The 20,562-nt window shown below is 40.2% G+C and overlaps 1 protein-coding gene across 1 annotated transcript; it reads left to right on the top strand.

Moving 5' to 3' along the window:
- Positions 1 to 2,674: 2,674 nt before the first annotated feature.
- On the top strand, positions 2,675 to 20,294 carry MACC1 (MET transcriptional regulator MACC1). The gene is made up of 5 exons (XM_057406230.1): positions 2,675 to 2,740; positions 7,785 to 7,899; positions 10,057 to 12,095; positions 12,930 to 13,118; positions 19,978 to 20,294. The coding sequence occupies exons 1-5, from the start codon at positions 2,675 to 2,677 to the stop codon at positions 20,191 to 20,193; spliced, it is 2,625 nt and encodes an 874-aa protein (XP_057262213.1). The 3' UTR covers positions 20,194 to 20,294.
- Positions 20,295 to 20,562: the final 268 nt, after the last annotated feature.

The raw sequence follows: 20,562 nt of genomic DNA, 5'->3' as shown, positions 1-20,562 counted from the left end.
ACACTAACAGCTAAGCTGCTCAAAGTCCCAGTGTAATTTCTGCATGCAGCTTGGTTGCAAGTAAAGTCTAATTAAATAAAGAAGAAGAAATCAGGCTTTTTCAAGGTAGTAAGGAGATGAGTTCATAGAAAAAATAAGCTAATACACTTGCAGTTTTCTCTGTGCAGCAAAAAGAGGAAATATTACAATTTAACAGTATGAAGTTGGATCCTTTAATTCATATGATTTAGCATTAGGTGTCCCTGCCCATGGCAGGGGGGTTGGAACTAGATGATCTTAAGGTCCTTTCCAACCCTAACTATTCTATGATTCTATGATTCTGTGATTTGTTAGTGATATCTTTACTTTCCATCTTCTGTTCTTTAAAAAGTTACTTACTAATGTAAGTAGAAGGCAACATATCTTTTTTTCTTGAGGCCAAAGAGGAAGCATGGAGTATTTCAGATTGGTAGCTGAAACCTCAAAGACATAAAGACTTAACTACACATTCTTGGGGATTCTGGAAAGCAATATTCCCAAATGTAAAGTTTGCAATTGGGGAAAAAAAAAAGTTCTAGCTCTTATGCTTACAGCAAGCAGTTTTAGAAGCACAGATATTTGGAATGGAAGGAAGGGTACTTGCCTTGCAGAGGGAGTGTTTATGATACAGCAATTTTTGCTTGCGTACAGGCTGTAAAACAGTCAGTTCTGGGCCACCCAGAACTGTAAAAACCTACTTGTGAACTTGTGGAAATCTACTGAGAGGATGACCCACTTCAAACCCTGTTTTTGTTGTGCTGAGACTACTAGCTCTACCTATGCTAGCTCAGATGCAGTATTACCAGAAGCAGTTCTGTCAGTAACAAGCAGCAGTGTTGGGTCTGCAGAAAGCTTACACCCTTCAGGTTCAGGAAGGAGTGTAATGGCTCTTCAGTTCCCACAGGGTGATAAATTTTCAGAACATTGAAAAAGTAGCTACCAAACTTGACAGCTATTTTAACAGCAGAGGAAACCAGCAGATGCATCAATTGAAAATTATTTTCTATCATTATAGACAAAGTTATAAGTAATAGGGACATACTAAAGCATCAAGGTTGCTGCCAAGCATTAGCAAGGTAAGGGTTGAGATCTCTCGAAGGTGAACATTAAAAGCCATTTCTGTTTCTGTTCAAAATGAGATACAGCTCCATTTCCTTGACTGCATCATATGCACCAGGCTAAGAGAATAAGTCAAAGACTTTATCACTTTCAACTGAAGGTTTTGTTTGATATCCTGTACTGCTATTAGCTGCAGTGCCACGGTTCAGCCCTGTAACCATATTGGTAAAATCAGGTCCAAACTCTGAGCTGTATAAAGCTGTTCCAGGTCACAGGTACCAAAGGACTGTTAAAATATGACCTATTACTGTAATGTTACCTAGGAACATATTAATCTGCAGGGAAGAGGCAGTGTTTTAGATTTGATGGTGATGTGTACTGCCTTCTGAAACCATCTCTCTTCTGTGTATTGTTTTTTCTTTAGAATTCCTTTTCTTCTGTCTATGTAATAGAATTTAAATAATTCAGTATATTCAGTATTTGGTCAGATCACCATATTTAACATTCTGGTGAGTATACCTTGTTCCTTTTTTCAGCAATAAACTTTTAAGTCTAACAACCCAGACTATATAACTAGCAAGTTTTTTTCCCCATGATAGCTAAAAGCAAGCCTGAGGAATGAAGCGTATCTGCAATACCTCCTTCTGTTGCTTGTCCTGCCTCTGTAAATGCATAAGCTTCAGCCTCTGGATATGAAGGCCATGAATCTTTGTGAATAATGGTATGGCTGAGTAGTACTGTTTGTGTAAGGTTCATGTAAGAGACCATGGGAAGGCACTGCCATGGGAGAGCTCTGCTCTTAATACAACCTGCTTTTGAAGAAGGGTTAAGAGTAAATCAAAGGAAAATTGCTAGTGTTTTGCTCTGGGATGCTGATATTTAAAAAACAGAGAGTAATGTGTTCTCTCTCATTTTTGAGGGCAAAAGCAGTGGGGAAGTGTTTGCTTTTGGGCTTTTTTTATCTTCTTCCTTACCCCTATTTTAAGCACAGCAGGACATATTTTCTTTGGTAAAGAGACTGGAAAGAAAAAAAGCAGTGCACTTGAATTTTAAAAGACCTGGAAGAGATTTCTGGAGGCATCATATGCAGCACAAATTCCATTTGCAGAAAATCTGTCTCCTGACTTCTGTGAAACTGAACTTTCTACCTGAGACTTTCTTCTTCCTCTAATGCATTTTTCTTCCCCTGTAACAGTTCTGCAACATGCCTGCCAGCAGCACTCTGGGTCCTGAGTCCTGCTGTTTTATGGGTCAAGCGATGCACTCCAGCCTTGAACAGCAAAGTGCACCTGGCACACTGTTTTTTGCCCTTACACATAAAACTGCCACATCTCTCAGCAGTCACTCAAGTTCACTCCCTGGTCACCTCCATAGCTGATCTCTTTCAAGTCTCTTCACTTCTCCATTCCCTGCTCACTTCACACTGTGAGCTGACATGCTGTCAGTCAAATCATCCTTTGCACCATTATGCACTTGTCAGTTTACATCTTTCTTACTCGGTAACTATAACAAATGAAAAGTTTAGCTCCGGATTCTTCCTATATGTAATTCTCAGATTTTTTTCAGCAAAAGGGTTTCCCCTTTGCCACTGATGAGCATGGTTTTATATCCCATATGCATTGATCTTTTTTCTCTGCATGATAGTTCTTCTGGATTTGTACAGGTAGGTTCCTAATTAATAGTGTTATCCTATGAAAAATTTGAGATGCTAGTTTATCACCGAATGTACTCATGGAAAAGGGGGAGCATTGGATTTTCTTGTTTTTCTAATCTCATACAAAGACACTAGGGATTTATACATTGCCAGCACTTACGCTGGAACACAGGAGAGACAGGATGTGGTGCCAGTTCATGTAACTGTTCAGAAGGCACATTGCCTGGTACCCAATGGTGTGTGTACAGGTTGTCCCCAGCATTTCCCACATCCCTTAACATGCTGACCAGACACGGTCATCTTTTGCCCAGAACTGATTATATCTCCCCCCTTCTCTTGTCCTCTTCTTGGCTGGCCCAAAAATGTGCCTGAATCACAAAGGCTCCCTCATCACACTCACATACGCTTTTGGGGTGGGGAAGCATGACTTGTTTTTGAATGTTGTTTTCCTTTCCAGTATCTGCCTCTTCTGTCCTTGTGCCAGGCTAGTGGTGAAGGTTTTAAGAAGTTCCCAGAGGGAACTTTTAGGAAATAGCTTATTCTATTTGCAGAAATTCTTAGTATTTATAAAACTTCCATATGTAATCTTGTTGTTATGTCTCTGGCAATATACTCACACTGTGTAAAGAGATTGCTTTTCTTTCCCTCTCCCTCCCCTTTCCCCATGGGCTTCCTATTTTAGCAACTGTGCATCTACTTGCACTCTTGTATACTTTCCTTATCCTTACTGCTTCCCACTTCATACAGCTACTGAAGCAATTGTGGGTCTTTTAACTATTTAAAGAACTGTTCTTAGATTCTCATGTCAATTGATCAATAAGTTATCAATCAGACGCTGCATCTCAAAATGTTGAAAAACTGAACACATCGTATAAACGTGCAAGATTTTTATTTTAGGCTCCGCTTCAGGAATTGGGGAGGTTTAATTACACCTGTGTAAGGTATCTGTAGTCTAAAATCCCAATAAATGTGCAAAGAAAAATTCTTTTTAAAATAGCAGTGTATTTATTGCCAACACTGAAGCAAAATTTATTTCCTTTGAAGGAATTTGTACACATTATCAAAGATACTGTCTTTTATCAGAAACAGAAGGAACAGTGATATTTTTAAACAGGTATTGGATGTCAGATCTTGGAATTATGGTGTTGGGTTTAAAGAGTCATCTTCATTCCCAGTTTGGTTCAGGTGGGGGTATTAATAGCAGAAGCCTCAAAGTATTAGTCTTGGAAGCTATTTTTCACTACTGTCTGAAATCAGGAGTTCTAAAGCCAACATCTGACATTTCTGGTAACAGAGGAACCTGAAAGTCCGTACAGCCTTGTGATAGCAGAGTGGCTGGGTAACAATTGGGCTGACCTCAGCCTTGCATCCTGCCTGAGTGCAAATCAGTACCTGGACAAATTGCCATTAGCTGAAGAGAGCTCTTGTGGGAAGAATAAAAAGTACCAATTTACATTTGCAGTGAAAAAAAAAGAAAAGTTGTCTTAAACCATTGTGTTTTGCAATGGAAACAGATAGCTGACTTACAGTTTCTATTCAGTAATGCTTTGATATAAGGTATGCTTCCTTTTTCCCATAACTCACCTACTAGAACTGTAACTGAAAATTCCTTCTTCTTACAGTCACAGCAAGAGATCTGCTTAGGCTGCAATTGTTACTGCAGAACCGGCTGCAATATTTCAGAGTCTTCCACAAAACTGGCTATTATATCCTGTGGATGGACAAAAAAAAAACATTCTGTCTTTTTTACCTTTTCTTTTTTTTTTTTTCCCTTGTTTATTTGGGGGTTTTCTTTTCAACCATACATTTAATGTATTTATTGTGTATTAGCGTTTATACCTCACTATGTATAGGATCAGTGACAGGATTCTGGGGCATTCACTAAATGGCCTCTTGGTTTATAGCACTAACTTGAGCATTCCTGCACAAAATGATCTAGAATATTTTATTTCCCTTCTGTTTCCGGGACAAAGTAGCTTCAGCACGTAGGATACTCAGTGCCCCTTTGAAGACCTGCAATTCTCTTTTCTGGGCAGCTGAAGATAGCATCAGGCAAACGGTACCTTGCAAGGTTAACCCTCCTGTTGCCTGCCTTGGTGGGATTCCCCTTCTGCTTTGTCCTTGCAATAGTTTTGTTGTTGACTGTCTCTCAACTGCAGCATCTGTTTTACAGCTTTCATGTAGTTCAGTCCATGTGCAAACTGCATCAAAACTGAACAGAACTTCTTGTAGCCAGAACAAGGAAGAGGAGAGACCTGAATGTCCCCTCTTTGGGCTGTTGCTGTGCTGGTGTGGGCCCTAAGGAAGGGTACTTTACATCATTCATGTACAGACTAAAAAAGAATATCTGACCTGATGTTCTCTCAGGGAAGAGCAAAGGAAGAATCACAGAATCACAGAATCCTAAGGGTTGGAAGGGACCTCAAAAGATCATCTAGTCCAACCCTCCTGCAAGAGCAGGGTAACCTACAGTACATCACACAGGAACTTGTCCAGGCGGGCCTTGAATATCTCCAACGTAGGAGACTCCACAACCCCCCTGGGCAACCTGTTCCAGTGCTCTGTCACTCTCACAGTAAAGAAATTTTTCCTGATGTTCACATGGAACCTCCTATGCTCCAGTTTACACCCATTGCCCCTTGTCCTATCACTGGACATCACTGAAAAAAACCTAGCTCCATCATCCTGACACTCATCCTGACACAATCCTTTACAAATTTGTAAACATCGATGAGGTCACCCCTCAGTCTCCTCCAAGCTAAAGAGTCCCAGCTCCCTCAGCCTCTCCTCATAAGGGAGATGTTCCACTCCCTTAATCACCTTTGTGGCTCTGCGCTGGACTCTTTCAATCAATTCCCTGTCCTTCTTGAACTGTGGGGCCCAGAACTGGACACAATATTCCAGATGTGGCCTCACCAAGGCAGAGTAGAGGGGGAGGAGAACCTCTCTTGACCTAGTAACCACACCCTTTCTAATGCACCCTAGGATGCCATTGGCCTTCTTGGCCACAAGGGCACATTGCTGGCTCATGGTCATCCTCCTATCCACGAGGACCCCCAGGTCGCTTTCCCCTTCACTATTGTCCAGCAGGTCAGCCCCCAACCTGTACTGGTACATGGGGTTGTTCTTCCCCAGATGCAAGACTCTACACTTGCCCTTGTTGAATTTCATCAAGTTCCTCTCCGCCCAACTCTCCAGCCTGTCCAGGTCTCGCTGAATGGCAACACAGCCCTCTGGTGTGTGAGCCACTCTTCACAGTTTAGTATCATCAGCAAACTTGCTGAGGGTACATTCAGTTCGCTCATCCAGGTCGTTGATGAAGATATTAAACAGCACTGGTCCCAACACCGACCCCTGAGGGGCTCCACTAGTCACAGACCTCCAGCTAGATTCTGCCCCATTAACCACAACTCTCTGCCTTCTTCCTTCCAACCAGTTCTTGATCCACCTCACTACCTGATCATCAAGCCCACACTTCCTTAGCTTATCTATGAGGATGCTGTGGGAGACAGTAGCAAATGCCTTACTGAAATCAAGAAAACCCACATTTGCTATCCTCCAATCCTCAGGCACCTCTCCAGTTTCCCACAACTTACCAAAGATGATGGAGAGTGGCCCAGCAATGACCTCCGCCAGCTCCTTCAGCACCCACGGGTGTATTACATCCGGACCCATCGATTTATAGATGTCCAGATTACTTAACTGATCCCTAACCCAATCCTCATCCACCAAAGCAAAGTCCTCCTTTATCCTGACTCCTTCTGGGGCTATAGGAATCTGGGTCCCCTGGGGAGAGTCTGCAGGAGTAAAGACAGAGGCAAAGAGGGCATTCAGCACCTCTGCCTTCTTTATATCCTCTGTCTCCAGGGCATCCACCTCGTTCAGCAGTGGGCCTGTATTGCCTCTTGTGTTAGTTTTATCCGCTATGTATTTGGAGAAGCCCTTTCTATTGTCCTTAACCCGACTTGCAAGATTAAGTTCCAAGGAGGCCTTAGCTGTCCTAACTGCCTCCCTACATTCTCTGACAACTGTCCTATATTCCTCCCAAGTGGCCAGCCCCTCCTTCCATAATCCATAGATTCTCTTTTGAGTTTGCCCAGCAGTTCCTTGTTTAACCATGCTGGTCTCCTGGCTCTCCTACTTGACTTCGTACCCATTGGGATACTCTGATCCTGAGCTTGGAAGAAGTGGTCCTTGAATGCTGACCAACTATCTTGAGCCCCTTTACCACCTAGTACCCTTTCCCATGAGACTTCCCTTAGCAATTGATTGAAGAGGCCAAAGTTGGCCCTTCGGAAATCCAGAATTGTGACCTTGCTAGGTATTTTGTTCCTCCCACATAGAATCCTAAACTCCACCATCTCATGGTCACTGCAGCCAAGGCTGCCATTGACCATCACCACTTCAACCAGACCCTCCTTGTTGGTGAGTACCAGATCCAGCAGCGCTCCTCTCCTAGTTGGTTTGTCCACCATTTGCATTAAGAAGTTATCATCAATGCACTGGAGGAGCCTCCTAGACTGTGAATGACTGGCTGTGTAAGTCTTCCAGCAAATATCGGGGTAGTTAAAATCCCCCATAAGGACCAAGGCATGTAGTCGTGAGGCTGCTTTCAATTGAATGATAAAGCAGGAATAATTGGATGTCCTTTATATTAACTGGCAAAGGAAGGGACAGAGCTGTCTCTGCACCTGTCATGATTCTAGTCAAACTTATCTGAAAACAGATATTAGGATGTTTCTTTTTTAAAAAAGACCTGAACAGAAGTTAATGTACAATTGGCTCAGTTCCAATTGCAAAATGTTGAATTATGTGGGCTATTGACCTTCGCTATGGACTGGTGTACCATATTGTGCAACAGCTGTAACATCTGGCATTTTTGCTGCAAATGAGATGGTAAGACTCAGGATTGTGGTGCTCTTGGGCAGACTATAACTTCACTTTTTTTTCCATTTGTGTCACATCACAGCAGCAAAGCTCAATTATTCTTCAGCAGTTTCCCCTTTTTCAAATGCAAACTTGCTGATGGTTTATACGTTTAACTGTTTCCTAGGAGGTAAACACTTCCAGTAGTGGAACAGATTCCCTAACCAGCGGAGAGATTCCAAGGAGCAGGTCAGAGGGGACTTTGATTGATGTGGATGACTGGACACCTTCAGGCAGCTACAGTAAGTTTCTTCTGCTACTTTCTGTACTAAAGCTCTTGGCCTAAAGTCTTTTATTTCTGAAAAACTCTAAATAATGTCAGGAGCTTTAGGTACTCTGTAAACCACTGTACACTTCTTATTTTTATTGCTTGTGTCTTGCACTACTCAGGCCATTGTAGATGTCGCTGAAGTCAGAACACTGGGGATTTTCACAAGGTCCCCTAGAAGAAACTTGCTGTCATATAAGAGAAGTCCTCTGTCCTCTGCCATAGCAAACATGGGTCAGACAGGTTGGCAGGAAGAGCTGGAGTCCTTAACCTTGCACAAATAAATGTCAAGACATGGAAGAGAAGAGGGAGTTCTTAGCCAAACTACATTAATTTTGGGATTTAAGAACCAGGAAGGCAAGGTAATTTTGGAGTTAGGCCAGTTTAAAAAACAGAGTCTCATTATTCTCATTGCTGTTTTAACCCAAAAGTTAAGAAAACATTTGCCTCCACAAGGCAGGAATTCTCCTAGCTTTTTTGTCCAGCAGCAGATAGGAGTAACAGTGAACCTGGCACTTGCTGTGTGAGTTGGGGAGAAGGAATTGCTTCCTCTCTAACCTCTTGCACCCAGTAATCTGTGCTGTTACCTTGGTGTGAGAAAGTGTCTGGCCTAATGACTCAGGCTCTGCCAGAGTTTTCTGCTCAGAATATTTCTGTAGAAACATACCCTTTAGGTGTGGGAAAAAGCCAGGCTAAACCCCTCGCATTTCTTTTGGGACTAGTTAATTTAATTTTTAATAGCTGATAATGATTTGACTATAATAGCATCACAGTACTAGGAAAGCTTTTGGCCTGTGAAACAAAAGGACTTTTCAGCTGGTGCTGAGCAGCCCAGCTCCATCTGGTGGTTCTGGCCATGGCTGGTGTCCTGGGCTTGCTATCCCCTGCAGCTCACCTGGAAGGCTCTTCTCAAAACAGTGCCTTGCTGATGGGCAACTGGGGAGCAGGTAAATTCCACTTTTGTTCTTCCAAATTGGGATTTTTCTAGAACTGTGGAAAAAAATTATGGTTTTGGCTTTTTGTCACAATTTATGACAGATGAAATGAAAAAACATACTAACTTTTTTTTTTTTTTTGTAGATGAATGTGCTGTCCTTGCAATTGAGCAATAATTAGTAACCTTGTAGATAGAAGGTACTATGGAAAGTGTAATAATGAAGGATATAGATATACTGAAAGAATAGAAATGTTGAATTAAAATTCTTTACAAGGATGTACAAAAAACACATGGATTAACCTTTATATATGTAGCAAAATAATGGAAAACTGAAGTAATAGAAACCCTTAGCACAAAAAGCTGCAGATACTCTATTAGTTGCAGGAAGCGTGAGTCTTGATCCAACCTATAAACCAACTTCTGTGAACAGTTACTAATATAAAATATAAGCACACCTTGCCTTCATAAGAAACAGGTATTAATTAATAATAGGTATTTTTATTAAAATTATATTTAAATATTGCACCCCCCCACTTGTCTATTAAAGTACAGTCTCAGAAAAGTTAGTAGCCACAAAAACGTTTCTCTCCAAACTTCAAATCGTAGAAGACCTCATAAATTATAACAATTTTTTTAATGGAAAGCCAGTATAACAAATTCCACACACACCAAGATAAATTCTAAGAGTGCTGTTATCAATTAAATGCATGTGCACTAACATGAAAAGGAATCCTGAATAATACATTTGTCTGTACTGTGTACAGTGTTTGAAAAATGAAACAGTAGTTATTTAATCTTTGCAGAGAGTTAGACAGAAAAGAAAGACATCCATAGCATTTTGTAAGAGGCCAAAGATTACTGGAATAAAAGTATTTAAACCTCATGGGACCTTAGCATACTTGATGCCAATTAATAGTCATAGTTGATAACAATCAGCACCTTGCAAAAGATGCTTTACATCCTTCACCACTAATTTGTTAGCCATCTTTATATTAGCAAAGATTCTTAATGCTATTTAGAAACCAATATTAATACCCTTTAAAAACTTGAAGGAGAAATATATAAATTATCTATATGCATTTTAGGAGGATAAATTTAGTCACTTGTTAGCTTAACAGACTGTCAGTTGGAAATTAATGGAATATCTCAAGTCTCTGTGCTTTAGAAAATGCTTCTGTTTTTTCTTTGAAACAGATGTCAGTGAAAGCAAATCAGATTTGGATATTGACTGGTCTGATGTATTCAGACAGACCAATGTTGTTTCCAAGACTAATCCCTTCTGGAATGAACTGTCAGCCTCCAATCCTTTTGTACATGACATAGCTGCTTCAAATAGAAATGAAAATAATAAATACCTTTCGATCTTAAAAGCAAAACCCTATTTATTCTCCAAAGTTTCTAACAACATGGATTCTCTGGCTTCCTCAGGCGATGAGCTAGATATTGACTGTCTTCTAAGAAAGACTTCAGCAAGAAGATCTGGACGATCCAAGAGTGTCTCTGACTTCCTGGATATTGTTGATAACAGAAGATTTAATCCTCGCAAGACAACACTTCAAAACCCTATAGCTTTGGACATGGCATGGCTTCAAAATGACCGTGAAGCCTACAAGATGGCTTGGTTGAGTCACCGACAACTCACACGGTCTTGTCTAGATTTAGAAGCCATGAGCCATAGTCCTGGATGGGCACAAACACAAGCTACAGACATCCATGTAGTTTGTAAACTGAATCATGAAGGGGGTTCAGTACAGCTACCTGACTCAGATATCAACGTTCATGTCCCTGTGGGTCATGTATTACCTGGGGAATTCCAAGAAGTCGGTTTAAAGGCTATCCTTAACCCTCCATCGTCATTAAACAATGAGATGTCTAGCACTGTAAGTCCTCTGATAGAACTTAGGCTGAGCAACCTGAACACAAGGGAAGCCATTTTCCTAGAGGTGAAAGTCGCAGCTAAAGTGAAGAATGATCCCCTCAGCCAAGTTATGAGTGACATTGTGTGCTTTCTTAGTCTCAACAAAGAGGGGCCTTTTAAGAAGCTAGACAATTGCTACACTTATCAAGATACCATACAAGTGAAGCTAACGGACCTAAGTCATGTGATGTATGCGGTGATTGCTGTACAAGCAAACAAAATCCAGCCTCCAGCAACTAATGTCTGGGACTATGTCCATAGAACAGTCTCAGTTGGAATTTATGGTCCCAAACACATTCATCCATCTTTTACAGCAGTTTTTACAGTCTTTGGTCATAACTACATTCCAGGAAAACTCACAATTTGTGATATAAAAAAGGGCGGGAAAAACATGCCTCCTGTTGTGTTTCAGCTGTGGGGAAAACATACATTTCTGCTTGAAAAGCCACAAGATCTAAACATTTCTTTGGTGTCCTGTGATCCAGATTTTGAAGTGAAGATGGAAGAACAAAGCAAAAAAATCAAAGAGGAAGAGCTGAAAACTGGTGAAATGGTCCGCCAGCAATTCCTGTTTTCCATGCTTGGATGTAAGGAGATACATTTCTTTGTTTTCCTTGTTGAGATTAAAGTCTCAAAAAGTAGCCATATAACACAGTTCCATGTTACAACTCCTGATCCAGCTCCAAAATTAAGTGGAATTATCAATAGGCCAAAGCGCTTACAAAACTGCAAAGAAATCAAGTCTGAGCCGTGGCTTTTAATACCAACAGTTAAATACCCAAAGTTCCAAGATAAAGCCTTGAGTGTTAATACTTATGGAGTCGCTTTGAAAACTGTGTTACGTCAAAATAAGATTGACTATTTGCTAGAATATTTTAAAGGGGACACAATAGCACTTCTTGGTGAAGATAAAATAAAAGCTGTGGGACAAACTAAAGTAAAAGAGTGGTATGTAGGAGTTCTCAGGAAAAAGATTGGTCTTGTACATTGCAAAAACATAAAAGTGATTTCCAAAGAACAAGCTATGGACACTGCAGATAGTGAGCTTACAACCAGGAATCTTGTTGAACAAATTGCATTGCCATTCAAAAAACTGACTTACATCTACTCAGTAGTTCTGTCTACAGTATCAGAGAGTGTTTATGACTGGAGACCTTTGGCTGAGGTGCTAGGGTATTCACATATGTCTTTGGATGACTTTAATGAGGCACATGCTGATAAAGAATCAGAGAGAGTTGCACATGTTGTCAAGAGGATGAAGGAAGACTGCCATGCTAACAAAAAAAAAAGACTATTTCTTTATGAGCTCATTGTTGTAAGTATTGCATGAATTAATGGTTACTGGGAATGCATTGAGAAGAAACTACACAAATGTCTGATTTCTTCAGAAATGCTTGATGCTTTACTAAAAATCAGTATCTAAATAACAAGGAAAACTTCTGGACTTTGTTCTTGATCCTTCACTGAAAAAGTCAGTATTTTCAGTGAAATATTTTGCTGTTAATTTGAAGAGAAGAAAAAAAACCCCACCACCTATTTTTCTCCTTATCCCTTATCCAAACTGATAAAGAAAGGAGAATGCAACATACTTCCATTTCAGGGTTTCACTCCTGGAATGGTTTTAATTTGTTTGTTATTAATTTCTCATTTGACATGGAGGAGGGAAGAGTTTGACACTTTCAGTTCTGCTTAATGGTCTGCAAATTATCAGTTCTATGGAAGATGTAAATCAAAAGGTGCTGGCCAATGTAATCAGTCATTTTCCATAAAAGCAGCAGACAAAGGACCACACCTTAATGTAACAGGGTTCTAACTTAATTTTTAAGTTTATGCCATGCTTTCAAAAGCTAAATTTGATGTCCATATATTTTTGTTGGAAAAGCATATTTTTCCTCCAAGCCTGGCAGGATCCATTGGACACTGGAATGCTGAAGCAGTTGAATGCCAGCTTAATTTTTTCTTTACCTTGTGGGCAGTTTTCCTCTGAAACTGTTGGCAACACCTTTTGTAGGAAAAATAGTTACATATTTGTAAGAACACTGACAAAAAGCCCTCCTGTCTGCTTAGAAATGCAGAACAGTGTTGTTAAATTATGATGTTCTTTTTGTAATTACTGGTGAAGAAAAATTAAAGAAAATTATTGTTGCAGGCACTTTTGAAAATAGATTGCCAGGGATTAGTGGCACGTCTTACCCAGGACACAATCATTTTGACTTCAGCTGTCAAGCTTGGCAAATACTGGCGTGAGCTTGCGGAGAAGTTAGCCCAACTCACAAAGCATCAAATTGACACTTATGAAGTACCCCACCAAGGGAAAAATGGGGCAGTAGCTCTGGAGGTAAGGCTCAGATGTAATGGTGTGTGCACACTTTCTCCTCTGAACAAACACAGCCAGAGATCTTTCTTCTTTGCTTTGTGCACTTCTTTCTTTTTGCAGTTTGGCCTCTGGATTTAATTCAATTTTAAATTTAATTTTGCAGTTTGGCCTTCTCATTTAATTTTTTTGACCTTCTCATTTAAGTCCTTCAATATGAGGAATTCTCTCCAACTTTTGCTTGCAATTGTCTAGATATTCCTTTGCAGCAGTTGTTCAGTGTTATTGTGCCAAATAAATTGGCTGTGGAGATCCTTGTCTCTTGAGCTTCAGCTTTTTATTCCCACACCAAGGGCCACATTCAGTCCCTTCTTACTGTCCTGTTCACTTGTTAATCTTACTTACTCCACTGTTGTCATTTCCGACTCAATAAGGAAGTCCATCCAGTCCTTTCAGTAGCTGCTTCAAATCACCCTTAGTGCAATTTTTGCTCTTTCCAATGAAAGGAAGCTTATCTCCACCATTAACACTTTTCTGTCCCTGTGTCATATTTATCATCATTTAGCTTGAGTAGTATGACAAAAGGTTGGAATCTCTGACACTAATTCCACTTCTGTCCTGTTATATAAACAGGGCAAATCCATGTTTTAATTTCATAGTTTGTCAGGCAGGTCATGCTATTTACTCTTCTTTGTAAAGCACCCTGCTTATACAAAAGTATGAGTTCTAAATAAAAGTCAGGTTGTCCTCGTAGATCTCTAGTGCCATTTGAGGTGCCCAGAGGTACCCATGGCATCCATGCAATGTCGGGTATGTCACAAGACAGGGTGAGCCCTTGTCCATGCCTCTGAGCTGAGGCCCAGCCTGTGCTCCTGACACAGGTTCCCTGGGCAACCAAGTTTCTTCCTGCATTTCTCTAAGACCAAAACATCCAATAGATCCACTGTTTCCCATGGAGTTATGTGCCAATGACTTCTAGGTCCCAGACTGGGCATTATCCTAATATCCTCTTATATACGAGTTGCTGAATGATGCTCAGGCTGACCTGCCTCTAGTGCTTACATTCAGGCTCCACTCTCCCTCTGCCTGTACCACCTTTCTCCTGATCATTGCAGGTAATACACATGATCCAGCCTGAATTCCTTCTCTCTCACCTCTGCATTCCAAAGAAATCACTATTTCCCATTCACATTTTCACAATACTCAAGATGATTTTGTACCTCTTCCTCTGACCTTACTTTTCTTTCAGATATTTTGTCTATTTATTTATTTTACTTATTCTGGGTATATTGCTTGTGCCTGGATGCACCTTCCTCCTTACATTTTTTTTTTTTTTTTTTCCCTCAGAAAACTTCAGGTCTACCAATTCCTAGTTTGCTACTTTTACTGAAAAAAAAAAAATCACCATGTTTTTGCACTCAAATCCAACATAATGTGAATGCTTCTCGTTTCCATTATTTGTTCTGTTGTTTTTTTATTTTTTACTGTCATACAGTGCCTTGTCTAACTTACTAGGATTTTGTTGTACTTACTAAACTTTCTGTGCCTGTCTGACAAAACCAGCTTTCTAGAGAAGGAATTATAGACCTGAATGATATGTGACTCTACTGGTCTCCATGGTATTTGGAAATGTTTTCTCCTTTACTAACAGACAGTGCAACTAAAACAATCTTAAAACTCTTTTTCCAGTGCCATACCTTTTTATTTTTTTTATATATATATGACTGTATATATACATATATATAAAAATATATTAAAAAAAAATATATTTACTTTGTTTTAAAGGGGTGTCTATTTCTGTGAAGCCCATCTCCTGGCTCATGCACCCTATTAATTTATTTTTAGGAGCATTTTGTATTATTTTAATGATAAAACACCTACAAAATTCTCTGCCTTTCAATAACAGTGTCTGCTGCCAGAATACAGAATAGTTGAATTTATCATAAAACCCCCAGTAATACAGTATGTTCCATTTTTTAAGAGAACATTCAACAAGCAATGAAAGATCAGAATTTTGCTTTATTACATTATTTCTCAAGGCTTAGGGTGTGCTCATGGGGTATTTATTGGTTTTGTGTGAGCTTTGTAATAGCATTTGCCCACATAGGTGTGAGTTCCAACCCCATCAGGTTTCTGACACTGGTATCTCATGTGAATACTCAGCATCCTCACTATTCTTTGAATCTAACCTTAAATTTCAGTACTTTATACTGAGTTTCAGTGCTTTCTTCAGACCTCTGAACTTCTCAGTGCCCTGGTTAATTGTACTTCTACATACAGAAAGCAGTATTTTATTTACAAAGCTTTGTGTATATTATTCAGCAGGGATTCAAAATGAATGTAGCTAATGCACTGTAAATTTCTATCTTTGTGGAGATGCCCCCAGCATTGTTAAAAAGTTAGCATTAGTCTCACTAATCTCAAGATGATTGCTGATCATCACTTTTACTTAACAGGTGCAAAAGAACCCTGGCTAAAATAATCTTTTGCCAGCCTGGAATTTTCTAATGGAAAAACTTTACCATTAATAGTAGTAGTTGGTGTGAAAACAGGAAACCCAGCAAAGACTGAGGTGTAATAAGTTTTTTTCATTAATTATTGTGGATTATCTGAAAGCACTAATTAATTACCCATCAAGGACTGTTTACTATCAAGAGGATTGATTGGTTGAAAAATGTTTCTGCTTTTAATTATTTTTATAGTGGGAGAAATCTTCCCCTAGGTGATCATAGAGGCAACTTGAGGTGCATACTGTTGGTGCCTAGATTTTGAAATGCTTTTCATCAGTAAATTCCAAATCACTTTATAGAGGATGTAGGTATCATTATTACCTTGTCTCTAAATTGGAGAGACATCAATTTGATAGATGGACCACTCAGTGGATAAAGAACTGGCTGGAGGGCTGCACACAAAGAGTTGTGGTCAATGGCTCAATGTCCAGCTGGAGACCAGTAATGAGTGGTGTCTCTCAGGGATCGGTGTTGAGCCCAGTCTTGTTCAACATCTTTGTCAGTGACATGGACAGTGGGATTGAGTGCACCCTCAGCAAGTTTGCCAATGACACCAAGCTGTGTGGTTCGGTTGATATGCTGGAGGGAAGGAATGCCATCCAGAGGGACCTTGACACGTTTATGAGGTGGGCTGATGCCAACCTTATGAAGTTTAACCATGTCAAGTGCAAGGTCCTACACCTGGGTCAGAGCAATCCCAGGCACAGCTACAGGTTGGACAGAGAAGAGATTCAGAGCAGTCCTGAGGAGAAGGACTTCGGGGTGTTGGTCGATGAGAAAATGAACATGAGCCGGCAGTGTGCGCTCGCAGCCCGGAAAGCCAACCGTATCCTGGGCTGCATCAAAAGGAGTGTGACCAGCAGGTCAAAGGAGGTGATCCTGCCCCTCTACTCTGCTCTTGTGAGACCTCACCTGGAGTATTGTGTGCACTTCTGGTGTCCTCAACATAAAAAGGACATGGAAGTGTTGGAACAAGTCCAGAGAAGGGCCACGAGGATGATCAGGGGACTGGAGCACCTTCCATATGAAGACAGGCTGAGAAAGTTGGGGCTGTTCAACCTGGAGAAGAGAAGGCTGCATAGAGACCTCATAGCAGCCTTCCAGTATCTGAAGGGGGCCCACAAGGATGCTGGGGAGGGACTCTTCATTAGGGACTGTAGTGATAAGTCAAGGGGTAATGGGTTAAAACTGAAACAGGAGAAGTTTAGATTGGATATTAGGAGGAAATGCTTTACTGTGAGGGCAGTGAGGCACTAGGATGGGTTGCCCAGGGAGGTGTGAATGGTCCATCCCTGGTGGTGTTCAAGGCCAGGTTGGACAGAGCCTTGGATGACATGGTTTAGTGTGAGATGTTCCTGCCCATGGCAGGGGGGTTGGAACTAGATGATCTTAAGGTGCTTTCCAACCCTAAATATTCTATGATTCTACCTACTCATCAGAGGCAGTGGGAGCAGAGGGCAAACTCACGTACACACCTGAGATGAGACATGCCCAGGATGCTGTAGTGATTTAATGTTTTGCCTGTAAATCTTTGATATAATTCAGGAAGGTCACTGCAATTCAGTTCACCCAATGCATGTGAATATGTGGATGTGAAGAAGGACCTTAGAAACCTTGTTTGTATTGTTAGCTCAGTGTGGTGAATGTGTAGATTATTGCTGAGATAATCATGCTTCACTAATGACCAGTTTATAAATTTTTTGTTCCTCCTTTTTTATAATTAATTTTTTTAATAAAAGAAAAAAAATCAGTTGTGACATAGTAGAAGAAACCTGCATTTGTATTTTACATGTTTTGGCCAATTTTCCAACTGCAGTGTCAGACTGACCTTTAGCATAAGGCAAAGCAACAGCATGTGTTCATAGTCGCTGTCTTTCACATTCTAGTGAAGACAGAACACTGTACTCCAGTTCTTCAAATGTCTTGGCCTAGCAGGAATATAAGAAATGCAAGCAGGAGACAGAGAAAAGGCGCAGCAAGCAGCAGAATACGAGGAAATCCCAGCTTCTCTTGTTGGCTGCCTTGGTTATCAAACTAAACATAATACCCCAGAAACTTTCTAGTCTCAGCATAAATGCATGCAGGGTGAGCTGTTTTAGTTCATTAGAGTATGGTGTAATGTACAGTATTTACAGTAGTACATAAAAAACATTTTTCAAAATAGACTTTAATAAAAGGAAAGAATTCATCACTCTCCTTCTTCCCACCTATCACTTTTCTTTCCTCCTTTTGTAACCTTCTGGTTACGACTTAATCTAGATTTGCTTAAAATGAGAGCTAGACACCATTCGTTTTTGGTCAATGATAATACCCTTTCCTCCTGTAGACCTAAATGAGAAACTTCACTGAAAGCACTTTTTTATGGCTTAAACTGAAGGAAGAAGCCAGACGAATCAGGCTGTGAGACGTGCTAATGGGGATATGAGTTCTATGGGTTTTTCCATTTGGGGATAAGAGACAAAGGCAGCAGAAGCTGAGGGAGATGTTTACAGAAACTATTGCAGAATTAATCTTAGGGTATGTTGCAAGTTCTTAGCCCAAATGTGGAGAAAATCTCAGAACTATGAGTAAAGAAATCTTCCTGCTACTCAGTTCCACAAAGATTGAAGTAAGTAAAGCTTATATCAAGGAAGTAGAGATTTATGGTTTTTTTTTATTTGTAAGCTAATAGAATAATATTGAGGAAATAACCGATTTCCTCCTGAGTTATCCTTCAGAACCATGAAAACTGATTTTCCATTAAAAAAGAATAAGATGTTAAAAAAAAATGGACTTCCTGATCACTTCTGTGTGTATATATACAAATTTGCACACATCAGTCCATATGCTTTTATTACAATGCATAATAAGTGTGTTTGTGTTAAAAAAGCAGATGCCAGAGCCTTCTAGGACAGTTTTTGTGGCTTTTGTATGTATCATCCCTACAATTCCTAACTTGATTGCTGTTTGCAAAACCTTTATTGCCAGTGAGGAGTGAGAAACTAGAAAGTGGATAGCCAAAGTTAAATTTGGAAAAGCAGCATCTGGGAAAACAATCTTTTTGTTTGTAAACTGAGCAGACCATGAACACCAGCACTTTGAAAGACGTAAGTCCTGTTTGGTATTTGAATCATGCTGTCATAACTTAATTAATGTCACTAGATCAATGACAAATTACACTTGCTAAGGATCTCCTCCATATTTGTTTAGCATAAAATATACTGTAGTTTGCAATAAGAAGTACTGGTAGCCTACCTTTTAATTTCCTTTGTTACTTGCAGGACTCTTTCTAAATAGCATGTCCTGATTTTAAAAGATTAATTATAAAAGCTTTTGACTCTCCTGCTTCTACATGCCACGTGATGGCATTCCCTGACACTGAAGCCAGACTGAAAGGCCTTTAGTTTTCTGGATCCTCCTTTTGACCATTCTTGTAGATGAGTGTCACATTTGCTAACCTCCAGTCAACTGGGACCTCCCAGTTAGCCAGGGCTGCTGGCAAATGATGGGAAGTGGCTCAGAGAGTCCTTGTGCAGCTGCTTCAGTACCCTTAGGTAGATCCTACCTGGCCCCATAGACCGGTGTGTGTCCAAGTGCTGTAGCAGGTCGCTAATCATTTCCTCTTAGATTATGGGGGCTTCATTCAGCTCCCCATCCCTGTCTTCCATCTCAGGGAGCTGGGTATCCCAAGAACAATTGGTCTTACTGCTAAAGACTGAGGCAAAGATAAGTACCTCATCCTTTGTCACTGTGTTACTTCCAACATCCAATAAAGTATGGAGGTTCTCCTTAGCTCTACATTTGTCGCCAGTGTATTTCAAAAACATTTTTTTATTGTCTTTTATGTTAGTAGCCAGGTAAAGGTCTAGTTGGACTTTGGCCCAACTTCCAGCTGCTGTTACCGGAAAACCTTTTTGTAAAGGCAAGAAGCAAGTTTAAAAGTTCCAGGTTAAGCAGAGGGACAGTAGGATGCTGATTAGTGAGACAAAAGGAGGCATTAACCACCAAAAGCACAGCCAGACTCCAAAAGGGAAACTGCTGTTGGGTATGCATTGCAAAAATGACCTAGGGGTTTTCTTTATATTGCTTGTTATTTGAGTTATGCTTTCAGACAGGGATATATTTTGGATTGGTGATAATCATCTGAATGAAGAATTTCTCTTTCTTTACCCCTCTAAGGATTTGAGAATTTCATATAAATGAAGTACATAAGCTTACTGGAGTTTATATATCACCGTGCCTTTTATGATAAAGCATTTCAGTGTGACACCTGTTTTCTTTTTTCTTGTCTGTGATTTTTCTACCATTGGAAAAATTTAGCTTTTTTTTTTTTTTTTCTTAAGAATTCAATTTCTGGAACTAAACCTTTTCACTTTTTTCCCTTTTATTTTCAGATGATGTGGAAACCTGCATATGACTTCCTCTACACGTGGGCTGCCCATTATGGAGGCAGTTACAGGGATGTCTTACAAGACCTGCAATCAGCCTTGGATAAAATGAAAAACCCAGTAACAAAACATTGGCGGGAGTTAACTGGAACATTGATTCTTGTGAACTGCATGGAGGTGTTAAGGGCAAGTGCTTTCTCCAAAAAGGAGGAAGAAGAATAGACTACCAAGATATGTTTTGGGAAATTCTTTTGAGAAACTGTACTGCTGATACCTGTGTTTCAGTGATGCTTGCAGAGCACAACAGAATGCAGTTTGCTTTACCTGAGCTGATGTTGGGTCAAGCCCCACAGTTCTTGGGTATAGTTCACCAAATCTTGCTACTGAGTAAATAAGAAAAGAGGAGGGGATTAAACTAGTGAGGTCAACAAAAATGGCATGAATTCTACAGGGTAGTTTCTACAAGGAGCTATTTCTGATTGCACTGACTTCTATGTGGAGATCACTTTCAAGCACAGAACTATGCATGGATGAGTTCAGCCTGTGGGGCCTAGGTTTACGTTGTTTTCAGTGAAGTATTAAAATCTAAAC

Source organism: Pezoporus wallicus, unplaced genomic scaffold, assembly GCF_028554395.1.
Source record: "Pezoporus wallicus isolate ANWC-B61680 ecotype Strahan unplaced genomic scaffold, APGP_CSIRO_Pwel_v1 contig_5879, whole genome shotgun sequence".
Taxonomy (NCBI): Eukaryota; Metazoa; Chordata; class Aves; order Psittaciformes; family Psittacidae; genus Pezoporus; species Pezoporus wallicus.
The sequence above is the reverse complement of the archived record's forward strand: the minus strand, read 5'-3'. Positions and strand labels throughout refer to the sequence as shown.

Excerpts from the sequence above, each read along its gene's own strand:
- MACC1 (XM_057406230.1), top strand. The coding sequence starts at position 2,675 with ATGGTTTTATATCCCATATGCATTGATCTTTTTTCTCTGCATGATAGT. Across the intron at positions 7,900-10,056 it reads GACACCTTCAGGCAGCTACA|ATGTCAGTGAAAGCAAATCA; the intron begins GTAAGTTTCTTC and ends TCTTTGAAACAG. Across the intron at positions 13,119-19,977 it reads ATGGGGCAGTAGCTCTGGAG|ATGATGTGGAAACCTGCATA; the intron begins GTAAGGCTCAGA and ends TTTTATTTTCAG.